This window comes from Parasteatoda tepidariorum, chromosome 4 (genome assembly GCF_982258835.1).
Source record: "Parasteatoda tepidariorum strain Cologne lab strain chromosome 4, Ptep-v5.0, whole genome shotgun sequence".
Classification (NCBI taxonomy): Eukaryota; Metazoa; Arthropoda; class Arachnida; order Araneae; family Theridiidae; genus Parasteatoda; species Parasteatoda tepidariorum.
Window position 1 is genome coordinate 119,048,323 of NC_141758.1, and position 13,219 is coordinate 119,061,541.

The 13,219-nt window shown below is 26.6% G+C and overlaps 1 protein-coding gene across 1 annotated transcript in view; it reads left to right on the forward strand.

Annotated features, from left to right (window-relative positions):
- sima (HIF-1 transcription factor component sima) overlaps nt 1–13,219 on the forward strand; it is a 151,123-nt gene that overhangs the window by 47,300 nt on the left and 90,604 nt on the right. The window contains exon 6 of the mRNA XM_087161976.1: nt 1,413–1,519. Coding sequence (XP_087018102.1) covers nt 1,413–1,519 — 107 coding nt within the window. The remainder of the gene's footprint in view (nt 1–1,412; nt 1,520–13,219) is intronic.

Below are 13,219 nucleotides of genomic sequence, written 5' to 3' on the forward strand. Positions count from 1 at the left end.
GAATTTAACTGTGCAACTACAAATTTTGTGTACTGAAAGAAGCCTTCTCAATAACTTCTGATCTAAAAATGTTTGAATAGCTAAAGATTTTCACATACTAAAACTTAATTTTAGTTTTTCGTAAGGCTAACATTAAATTTGCAAATTTATTTCTGCGAACAATATTTTAAGTTACAAAAGAGCAAAGTAATCAATTAAGTTACAAAAATGTGCTTTTTCTCTTGAGTTTTATTTATTTATTATTTTTAACAGATTTGGTTTCTTGAGCTAGAAAATGGTAGAATCTAAGAAATATTGTTCAAATTATTTAGTCAGATAAGCTTTTTAAAATTTGGGATGTTGAATTTTAATATCACTTTTTGCCCAATTTTGATACCTTGAAAACCTTTTTAAAAATTTTAAAATTTTTTGCATACAATAATAAAGTTCTTAATTAATTTTTATTTTTTTTATATGAAGCAATGAATAAATATTTAGAATATTTTTAAAAAAATATTCATTATTTTTTTAAAAAAAATAAAAACTTTGTAAAATAAAAGTTGTGTTTTTGAAATTGCACATTTCATGTGAACTAAACGACTGATTACATTAAAATCTTATAATTTAAAGTTGGTTACTTTAAAATTCAAAAATTCGTATGCCTCACAATTCAACATTTTTCGACTATTGTTAAATGAAATAATAAATAATTATTACGAGTGATTATTTACATTCAATTGAATTAAAGAAATTTTTAATTATGCAATTCAAAAATTATTTTATTCACTAAAAAATTCTTGAGGTATGAAGAAATACTAAAATTTTTTATTTTATTGAAGTCATTCATGCAAATAAAAAGTTACTCTTTTGTTCTGTCTTTTAAAGTGGTTACAAAAACAAATGAAACACTATAGTTTGTCTAAGCTAAGAACTCCTCCCGCCACAAAGTCTGAGGCTGTCCGGTGCTGTGGAAACAAGAATGGAGCATTTTAGGGAGGGTTTCTTTCTAGAACTAACACAATAGACCGAAGAAGGAGATCCCCTTTCTCTCGTTGACCCAAGCTGAGACCAGTCCAAAATAGTGACCCCGCACCCCTACTTGAAATAGTCATACCTCGTTACCATAGTCACCGCCACAGGTCAAGACGAATGTCTGGAGTTCTTATTTTAAACAAACTGTATAGTTTTTCTTGAGGGTAAAATGTTTATACTGATTGTTATATTTTGAGTAATGAGCTATTTTATTGAATTTAAGTCAAAAAGAGCTAAGTTTTTTTTGTAAGATTATAATTTTATATCATTTGCGTTTGTTTAAAAATGAAGTTATAAAATAAAAATATTTTTTGTTACAAAAAAAAAAATCAAGATTATCTTTTCTCTTGACTTTCTCTGAAATCTGCTATGTGATTCTAAAGCATTTTTTATTTTTTCAGACTGTCAGAATATCTAGGATACAAAAGTTCAGAGCTTCTGGGTCAATCTGTCTTTTCTTTTCATCATGCCTTAGATTCTTCATCATTGCTTTCATCCTTCAAGATGTGTGAGTCATTTTATTCTCTTTTCTTCCCTCTGTGTTGATAAATAATAATTTTATTCTTTTTCTATGTGATCAAAAAGGATCTCCATATATCATCATTTTATTTCGTATTTCCTCTATTTGATAAAATGCAATTGATTACTTTACAAGTAATATCAAAGTGTACAAATTTTTTGAAATGCTTTTCTTTTATCAATAATAGCAAATTTTATGCTTGAACATGGTAATTGAGTTATGTTTAGTAGTGAGAAATTATGCTACAAATTTTTCCTTTAGCATATAAACAGGGTTGACACGGTATATGAGGGTTTTACTGGTATTTAGTATAGTTTTTACCGTCCTGAAAAAAACCTGTTATTGCCATGGTTTTTACCTTCTATATTAAATTTTTTTCCATCTTCATCTTGAAATGAGAAATTTTTTATTTTTTCTGCTATTTCTGAAGACATCTTAAAACATGGTGCTTAACGTTTTTCAAAAATGCTCAAAGGTACTTATTTTCAATTTTAGTTTTTTAAAAGCCATTAAAGATGCTTTTTTGATTAGGTGTTTTTAAAAAGTGCTTAATTTTCCCTTTCCGAAAGTGAGATTTTTTTCTTTACCATGTCGATTTTTGCCACGCATTATGCAAAAGCGTACTTTTCACATTGTTCTTTTCAATGTTTTCACAATTCATTCGACCACAATCCATTTCGGCCTACTGTCAGCCCATAGCGTGTGAAAGCGCCAATCATTTTACGTGTTTGAGAAAGTACTTGCAAGTCTGCATGTACGTCTACTGATGGATTCGGTGAAATTCTAGCACTCTCATCTGCATTTTGCAAGATATTCTCAATTTCAGGCTTCATTTTCCACCCACTGAAATCGAACTGAAAAATCTCTCGATCTTTTTATAACAGGTAATATAATCAAGAAAATAGCTCTTTGTCAGAAACTAGGTGTTTTTTTATCTAAGTCTTTGAAAATTATTTTACATTTTGTTAATGTATATAGTGCTTAAAAATATATTTAAGCGTGCTTAGAAAGTACTTAAAAGGTGCTAATTTTTTGTTGAAAGATTTGGCTACGCACCCTATAAAAGATTTCATTAAAGCAGTATTCGAAAAAAAATTTGGAACATTGTTAAAATAATGGCATACTAAACATAGCAGAATATATAATCATTTTAAGATTTTCTAGAAAATTTTGCTATTGAGCATTTCTTCATATTCGTAATAAAAAATATTTTGCCCCAATTTGGCCTTTTTTGCTTAATTTTTTTCCTGTTATTGAGCATTATTATGACTCCTTTAATACTCAATATAAAAATATTAAATCCACTGCTAATATTAAATAAATGGGCTAATCTTAAATGTACAAAAACTATATGTTCATTCCGTTGCAAAATCGCAGCAACATTGTCGCAGAATACTACAGATCTTACAGAAATATTTTTCTTTAGAAAAGTTAAAAATTTTAGTTTTCTTTTCTACTGAAATTTACACGTAAAATTTGTATTATGCTTTCATCACTTTTTGACTCTCAATTTGCTCCAATATTATCTACATGTTTGTCCCATTGCAGAATCACAGCGACATTGTCGCACAATGCTACAGAGTTCTTACAGAAAGATTTTTCTTTTGAAGAGTAAAATATTTTAGTGTTCTCTTTCTACAGAAATTTACACGTAAAATTTGTATCATGCATGCAGATAATCACTTTTTGGCACTCTCAATTTATGCCAATAATATCTTAAAATTGATATTATGTTTCGATCATATTTTCGGCAGTTATTGATATTGATTTTCACATGGTTTCTAAATATCCCGATACATTTCAATGAATAGGGAAAATTCGAATGGTGCATTTGGGTATTTATTTTAAGACAATGATTCTATACATTTTTTGGCAGCTTTTGCTATCGATTTCTCCATTTTTTTTAAATCCGCAAATTTTTTATACGATATTATTTATTACAACAACCTAATCTCGAAGCGAAACACTAATTTGTGAAACCCCTTTATGAGGAGCGTGATTTCAGCGCTGATCTTTTTTTCGGCAATTACTATTGCGAATTTCATGATTTTTAATTTTTTTATTGGGATGATTATTTACAAAATGAGAAGGAAATAATTTGCTCCTTTTCCCCCCACTAAATGCGAGAATATCACCCATTATATTAGAATAAAAAAACTATTACATGTTTAATTTAAAAAATTATATATATATTTTTTTTAACACACTACTTTTGTTATTTAAAATTTGTAAAATATATGTGTGTTATTCTTAAAAGTTTCTTACAGAAAGATATCAGTGCTAGAGAGTTTTTTCGCAGATTGCTCGAAAAAATTCTGCCACAGGGTATGTTTGTAACAAGTGGTTTAAATGAGCAATATTTCTCCAAAAAGAAATAAATAAAAGAAATTTTTTTTTTAATTTCATGTATCAATATAGAAAAGTGAAAAACAAACATTTTGTTTTGTTCGTACGATCTTAATCTAAAATGTTTATTTTGCAAACATGTGTAGGCCATCGCCAGCTAAGTTGTCTTATTTCCAAAAGGAAGTTCAGCTGTTTTTTGAAATTTTGCTGCTTACTTCAAAAGAATGCACCTTTACTTTTGTTGATCATAGCATAAATCTATCATGCAGTCTATATAGTTAATCTACATTCAGAGAAGTCAAAAACCATTGCACTTCATTTAATTTTTTTCTTGCATCTCGCAGGAACTTATTACGTCTTTGCAATTTGTGGTTAGCTATTAACTTGTTTGAGTTTTAATGCGAGTTGAAATGTAGTTTGTGGATGAGAATACAGCGACGAGGAAAACCAATAAAATTTATCATGAAATATGTGTAATTGCTTATACATGGTGCTTAGCGTTTTTAAAAAGCCCTTAAAGGTGCTTTTTCCTGGGGTGTTTTTAAAAGTGTTTATTTTTCCCTTTTCGAAAATGTTTTTTTTCTTTACCATTTGATTTACGCCATGTATTATGCTACAGCGTGCTTTTCACATTGTTCTATTCAACATTTTTGCAATTCATTCAACAATCTATTTCAGCATTCCGTAGGTCCATAGCGTATGAAAGCGCCAATTATTTTGCATGTTTGGTGAAAACTTGCGAGTTCACTTGTGCGTCTACTGAGCTGGGTGCTGGAAAATAATTGCACTCTCATGTGCAACTCACTAGTTATTTTATCATGATCATACGAAGTCTTTGAAAATTATTATGCATTCTGTTAATATATATATTGCTTAAAAATATTTTTGAGTGTTTAAAAAGTACTTAAAATGTGCTTATTTTTTGCTGAGAGATTTGGCTATGCACCCTGTTATGCGACTAGTTATTTATTATTATTTTTTTTCATTATCCAATATTGTAATATATTTGTGGCAATAAATTTATTTGCACTTAAGATGTACCTATGTTATGATCTAAAATAATGAATAGTGAAAGGTATTTTTTTTTTGTTAATCTTCTCTGCAAATTTATTTTTAAGTATGCAGATGTTGAAACTATATGAAATTAAATAATTTAAAGCATTCTTGTCAAGTTAAATAAAAAAAAAATTACGTTTGATGACCGCGAAATAATGTGAGATTTTCAGTACTCTACTGTTAAAATATGATTGAAACTAATAAAAAAAGTTAATTAAATTTTCGGAATAAAAGTTTAGTTTATCAATTTTGGTAAAGTTGAGAAAAAACATGTTTCCCTAAGAAGACTATTAATTATAAGGTTATAACATTATAACTAAGTTAATTTTTCGTCTTGCTCTATTTTTTTAAAGAATATTTTGTACTAAAATTATCTTAATTTTGTCTAGCTTTTTTTTGTATTTTCTCCTGATTTTCTGTTTGAACCATTAACAAGCTTGCTTCTGCCATAGACATTTTTTTTAATGTTTATCATATATTGATTTACAAATTAACCTAACTATTGGCCTAAGTAAAACATTTGTGTATTTATATTTTGTCAGTGGTCTGGGTCTGGTCTGACTTGATAATAACAATCTTAATTTCTAATTAATAAATCATTGATATTCATTTTTGGTTTTCTTCAGATTTTTGAAAATTTATGTCATGCAAAATTATTTTGTATGCTTTTAATTCATTTCAAATTATTATATTTTGGAAAATTTTGATCTTAAATAGGTACATGCAAAGTGAAATAATTAAATTTTTTTTTTCTTTATCTAGTTTTATAAAAGTAAATGACAAAAGATTAATGAGATAATTCCTTATTTTACCATACCCTTACTACTACTATACATTTTCCAATGTTCCAATTATTGCTTTGTAAAAAAAAGAGAAAGAAAATTTTTTTTAATTAAATTCTTTTTTTACAAAAATCCTTAATTTTGGTTATTTAGTTATTTTCTGTTCATAAATGCAACTGTAATAAAGTTATGAGGTAATACAATAATTTAATTTGTAAATATGATTTTAATTTTTAATTAATGGTTATTTGCTCAAATTGAAAGTTAAATAGATGTATCAGTTTTCTAAGTTTTAAATATTTAGAAGATTTGCCTCACCGGTTATGTGAATAATTAGATTTACAATTACAATTTAGGTAATAGCTTACATCATATCTCTAGTCCAATAATTTGTTTCTTGCTTACCTACAAGTAATACACTTATCTACAATAATGGGAGAGATTTTGAGTTTTTGACATATTTTTTAAATTTCTCAAGAACTACTCAAAGGGTTATTTAGAGATGTTTAGTTTATTCGATTTTTAATACATACTTAGCAATAAGATTTAAGGCTTTCAGAAGTTTTGGAGACCGACAATAAATTACGAAAGAAAACAAGTATTTTTGAACACCCTATGCCTGAAAATCAAGTGATAAACTTGTAACTTGTATCAATTACTTAAGTTGTTATTTTTAATAACTGCATAAAGTTTTATTAACCTAGAGTAAATATTTATGGAGATATGGACATTTTTATAAACAACTTATTTTTTTGCCTTGCATTTTTTGCTATAACTTTATAAATATTCAGTGGAATCTAACAATTATTTTGAATCAATTTTAAATTAATTACAATATTATTTATTTAAAATTTTAAAGAAAACCATTAAAAACTGTGCTGTAGATATAAGTATTTAAGGTTTCTCTTTTGAACGGTATTTGGCAACTAATGAAGAAAGTTTGATTTAAATATCTTACGAAATTTAAAACGTTTCCGACAATTTTCTAGGTAGATTTTGTTCTTTTTGAAACAAAATTCAAAATGACAACCTGCCTAGTCTCCTGCTTTTTAACGGAGACTCCTGTATTTTACGACTATCTCCTGTTTACCTGTATGTTTACTAAATGTCTCTGTATTTGTTGAAGAAATTTAAAGAAAAAAGAAATTGGTCATAAAATATCTGCTGATGGCAAAAATACTTCTCTTCGTCCTCAACAGATAGTGCTATTGCCAGTACTGCAGTATGTTGAGTGTTAATAGTTTAAGTAATTATAAATAATGGTTTAAAGAAATCTTCTTTAGATTAAGATTTCTATACATATTTTTTACTTCCCTAAATGTAAGTGCATATATTATTTCCTATTTTGAATTTCTCATTTAGACTTACATGATTATACATGATGTATTAAAACTTTTACTCATAGCCTAAAAAATGTTGCTAGTAAAATCTCCATTATTTTATTTCTCCAATGTTGGCAGGTATGAAATGATCAGGGGTTTTCCTGAAATTTCATTTTGTACTTTTAATCAAGATTTATTAAAAATGAGACAAGCATTGTGGGGAATCACCTCCCTTAAAAGCATATTTTTTTCCCCTGGCATACATCACATTTTGGTTTCCAGACGATTATTGTAAGGTACAATAGAGAACCAATTAACCGGGATGCTCGGGATCATTGCTATCCCGGATGTCTGAAAATCAAAAGTAACTTTAATTGATGTTTTATCAAACCGAAATTACAATGAAAAAGAGTAACACACTTTAAAATAAGAAAAAAAGAAAGATCTAAATTAAAAAAAATAAAATTTGGAAAAATATTTCAGAGAATAAAAACATTTACGAGCTTAGGCAAGAAAAACAAGTTTAAAAAATACAATATTCACATATTTAATTTTTGGTTAATTAAAATCACCATATTAACTAATGTAAAACAAAACCAATGATTAAGAAACACAATATATTTCATACCTAATTATAAGGAAAAAAGAAAGCAATGAAGTAAAAGTGGAACTTACTAATCTAAATAAAAACAACAATTGAAAATTACCAAACGTAAATGATAGTTAAAATAGGCGCTAGTATAAATATTACAACCCTGCACAAGGCAGGATATTATAAGATTAACTGAATTAAAAAGAAAAAACAAACTTAATCTTAAGCTTTTTGAATAAAAAGAACTAATTTATTGAATATGAAATTTATTGTAAATGGAGGAAAATAAAACTTAAAGTGTAGTGCAATCAGAAATGTATCACTTTAAAAAAAAATAAAACTGCTTTCTGCTTCATAAAATAATCGTGTACTATTATAAAGAAAATATTTTATGTTTAGATTAATGAACTATCCTCTCCTTTAATTTTTTTTTATAATAGCAGACAATTTTTAACGAAAGCAGATGTGATTCCCCTTTAAGAAAAATTTCCAAATGATAGTGCCCTTCTAAAGAAAAAGAATTTATTCAATTAAAAATATTGTTTCATTAATCAATGTCAAATAGATAAATATAACAGGTGATAGAAAAAACTTTAGTCCGTAATAATAATGCATTATTCGAAATTATAAGAAAATTTGTCATAATAAATCAAGTATAACATAAATTGAGTAACTAAAGTGGATTAAAAAAAATCCAGCATCTCGATTCTCTTGAGATTGAATTTTCAAGTTCTTTAACTGGAGCATCCAATGTACAACACTCAGAAACGGTTAAGAATAATAGAAGAATCTTGAAGATGCACCTAATGATGGTTAGTTCAGAAAAAAAATTTATTTTTTAAAATCACCTGTTGAACAAGAGCAAATTACGATATTACAAAAAAGGACTGAATAATTAACTGATAGTGAGGCTGCCAAGATTGAAATGGTTGTTTGGGGATATAGCACAACTGAAAGATAGACAAAACAAGTGCTGTTCGCAAGATTAAAAACCCAGAATATTATCTAAGAACCAAGCACATAAACGTAAGATTTTATTTTGTTTTAAATGTGAGGGAATCATATTTTTTCAATGCTGATATTCTTTCAAAATTATTGCCAAGGAACCATTTTAAACCTCTGAAGAACTGCTCTTGGTGTCATAAATATTATTCGATAAAATGAGTTCAATAGGAAATGTTAATATTACGATAGTTTTGTGTTCATTATCGTAATAGAGTATTGAATTTTTTTGCATTTTTCGTCAGTGCGTTAGTTCACGTTCAAACTGTGTGAAGTTTGATGTTACCTTCTTTTTTATTTTTTTTATTTCTTCGCACACTGTAAAAGTTTATGATAAATTTTTCCTCTCTAACCTTATGTAAAGAAATTAATTATTAACTCTACATTTTCCTTCATTAATTAAAATTTATGAATATATAATACGATACCCAAGTAATGGCTTGAGAGGTGCGTGAGGAAGTAGTACAGTATCTAATATAGGATTGGGATGATTTTTTATATTTTTTTATCTTTTTTGCGACAGATATATTTTATTTTAATGTAGCTTTTCTAACTGTAACTTTTTCTTTCTTATTTGTGGGTATCTCTTTATGTCTTAGTTTGTGTACTTTTAGTTGTGTATTTAGGCTTACTTTGTGATTCGTTGTGATTTATTTTTCTTTGCATATGCATTTAATTTTTCTAATTGCTTTTCCTTATTTGATTTTCCATTATGGGGCCTCGAGGCACTGTCCATTTTTGGTTTCACCACTGACAACAGAAAGGCTCCTGTGTGTGTTAACAGGCAGTGTGTCCCCTGATGAAGTGCTGTCCTGCTAACACACGTCTTAAAATTTTATAATTTTTTGTTGGTATTTGCTAGAATTGTTATTTTTGACTTTATAAATTAAAATAAGCCAAATTTGGATTTAGCTGCTTTAAGCGCTTTTCTATTTTGATTTATTATTTTAAATGTTACTTACTTATTTTTGCCCTTTTCTGAATTTGTAAATTAGTTTCATTCTTTGATTAAAGATAACTTCTATTTATTTTTCTTTCGAATTGCTAAGAAACCGGTAAGAATTATGAAACAAGTAAATGTACATATTATGTAAAACAGAATTTATTGTACTGAAAAAAGAAAAGAAAAAGAAACCCCATAAAGTTGATGACAATGTTTTTTAAGAAATAATTGTTTTAATTATAATTCCATTAGACCTCATTTTCATCATAGGTCAAAAAACAAAAATTTGCATTTTTATAACAGAACAGATATAATTAATCAATTAAGGAAATAATCAAAAAGATCAAGTAACCGGTAAGAATTATGAAACAAGTAAATGTACATATTATGTAAAAAAGAATTTATTGTACTAAAAAAAGAAAAGAAAAAAAAAACCCATAAAGATGATGACAATGTTTTTTAAGAAATAATTGTTTTAATTATAATTCCATTAGACCTAATTTTCATCATAGGTCAAAATAAAAACAAAAATTTGCATTTTTATAACAGAACAGATATAATTAATAAATTAAGGAAATAATAAAAAAAATCGTACAATGAAAAGGATAATAAGGAATTAAATTATTTATGAAATAAAATTTAATCTTCTAGCTTTTTTAGCTATCAATAATGCTGCTATCTTAATTGAGTAATGTAAAATTTATACTGATGTTACACTGATTTCTTTGATTCAAGACCAATCTGGGTTTCTAATTATTAATCATCGCTTGTAATAGGGTCTTATTGAATATATTTTGAAACCTTGTATCACTTTTGTTTTTATTATCCTGTAAATGGCAAGGCCCTGTTTGTTTACTTATATCACAAGATTCACTGTTAGAAATTTCAAAATCTTATTACCATTACCAATATGTTTCATTTGGAGCATATATTGTGGATTTAAGTGACAGTTGTTTGTGGAATATAACATACATATCAGAGCTTTTTACTGCATGCAATAGAAATTATTTCCATATTAATTTTAAACACGTCATTCACTTTTATAACTTTAAAAAACAATACTGTTATTATTACTTAAAATTAAAAATATTATTGTTCTCATCTGGTTCTAATTTAAAACCTTTATCGATTCACTTTGTTACATAAATTAAATTGTCTCTTAAATTTGGAACAAATAAAATATCGCTAATGGTAAGAATATTTTTACGGTTGGAATTGAAAAAAAAAGTGCATGGTATCGTACAGCTTTGAAAGTATAAATTTGGTTAAGTGGCCCGCACATGCTACCACGTAATGTTCTTTATTGAATTTATCTGACACAGCAAATATAAAAGAATCAAGTATTTCAAAGTATTACCATAAACTAATTTTTTTGTTCAAATGGACTTATAAGTTAGAAATTATCACTGAACGTTATCTTTAAAATGTGAGAAAAACTGAATAACTTATAGTAAAATTTAAAACAATGACTAACGCTTTAACCAATTAGAAAATTCCACTTCGTTTTTCGCTCATCCCTATTTAGAGAATGAATTAATATTTGAAAAAACCTGAGTGGATGAATTAAAAGTATTTTTTTTTTACGGTTGAAAATTTGAACAAGATATAGGGAGAGTGTAAACTAATATTAGGAATTGAAAAATGGGACTGTTATTTTCTATTTGTTAATTTTTTTTTAAATCAATGAAGTTTTCCATAAGGTAATATCTTATCGCTTCAGTTTCTTGGGATCATTTATTTAATAAACAGTTCATATTTCTAACTAAAATTTTTCATAAATTATTATTCAAATATTACACTGAAAATCACTGAAATGATCTTCAGTTAGTTATATATCCAACGAAAAGTAAATTAGTTTAGATCAGAATAATGAAGAAAAAAATTTTTTTTTTCTGGGCAAAACAAGTCTTTCTTTATTATTGATATGCAATACAAAACTACATATTTAATAAGTTCACTTGTATTGAGATTAACAAAAATCTGAATGGGTCTAATTTTAAATATGTTCATTGCCATCAAATTATTTTGCTCACAGCTAATGACTATAATTTAACAATTTCAAGCAATTCTTATTCATGTTTAATCTCTTATTTATTAGTCCATTTAGAAATATAATAATTTATGCACATTACCATTTTATTATTTATTTGGAAAAAATATATTTATTTATAAATAATAATGTATAAAAATATTTTTGATTTTGATTTTTTTTTAAATAATAAAAAAATTAAGTGATTTGAACTGCAATTTTCTTTATGATTTAAATTATGCTACAAAACTCTGTTGTTATTTAACTTAAAGCTCTATTATTGCAGAGAAGCAAGGGAAGAAATTTATCTTCAACATATATAAAATAAAATTTAAACGTTAATTAATTATTTGCAAGATAGAGCTGTAAAGTTATATATAAAAGCATATTCGAGCATTGGAGTTGCAAAGCAAAAGTATTCAGTTCTTCCTTTTATTACTATATTTTATACTATATTTCTGATTTTTTATTATTAAAACCATTAGTTAATAGTGAAATGGAATAGTTGGTCGGATTTTATTGGCACAAGAACTAAAAATGGCTATTATGCGCCAGGCACTAAGTTAAAATTTGATCACTAAGTTAAACTAATGTGTATTTTTAAGCAGAGAATAAAGTCCTATGGTTTTTATAAATTTTAAAACGTTGTGATGTATATTGTCACCAAATAAAGATTGAAGATCGGGATAAAAACTGCCAAAAAGTTTGTTTCTCAAAAATTTGAATTGTGTACAGTCGGTAAAAATATGCATAATGGTGATAACAACTTGACATAATGAACAAATAGGTGCAGGTTAGTTTTTCAATAAATGCATATGGGTATATCGCGAGTGACCAATGCTCAGCCTGCTTATTAAAACATGAGTTTTACGGTCAACGGATATTATTTTATGGTTATCAATAGAAGGGAAAATATCATGTAATTTGTTATCATTTTGTGTATTCCAGTGTTCTTTCCAGGCTTGATAAACTGATGATTTATAAATTCGCTTGATGTCCAATGGTGCTAAAACATTCCTGCTTATATTATTAGTACATTTTGCAACTACATCAGCACGTTCATTCCCGTATATACCTGCATGCGAGATGGTATCCAACAGAAATAAATATCGAAACCTCTGTCATATAGTTGTGCGATGTACTTTTGGATTTTGAGCATAACTGGGTTTAGACCTATGTGTGAAATATTTGATATAAAACTGCAAGTCAGTATAAATTATCCACTTTAGATAAGTTTAAACAAACAGGGTTTGTTGATTAAAATCAGCTTGATTTAAATCAACTGATTTTTTTATATACATTGATTTAAAAAGGTAAAAAACAGTGTTTTAAATTATTAATATTTTTATTATTTTCTTTTCTTAGTTTTAAAATTTATTTTAAGTAAATTGCTGCATTAATTAACATGAATTAAAAAAAAAAAATGCAAACGTTAATTGAAATTCTACCTTTTCATTGAAAAAATTCTTCCCTTTCAAACTTTTTCAAAGTAAATTTGAAGTAGTAGGGTTATTAACTGGTATTTTTTTCTCATAATATGTTTACAGTATCTTTGACATAATCAGATTTTTTATAAAGAAATTTTGTGAAAAAAAATTAAAATGAGTACATGGATT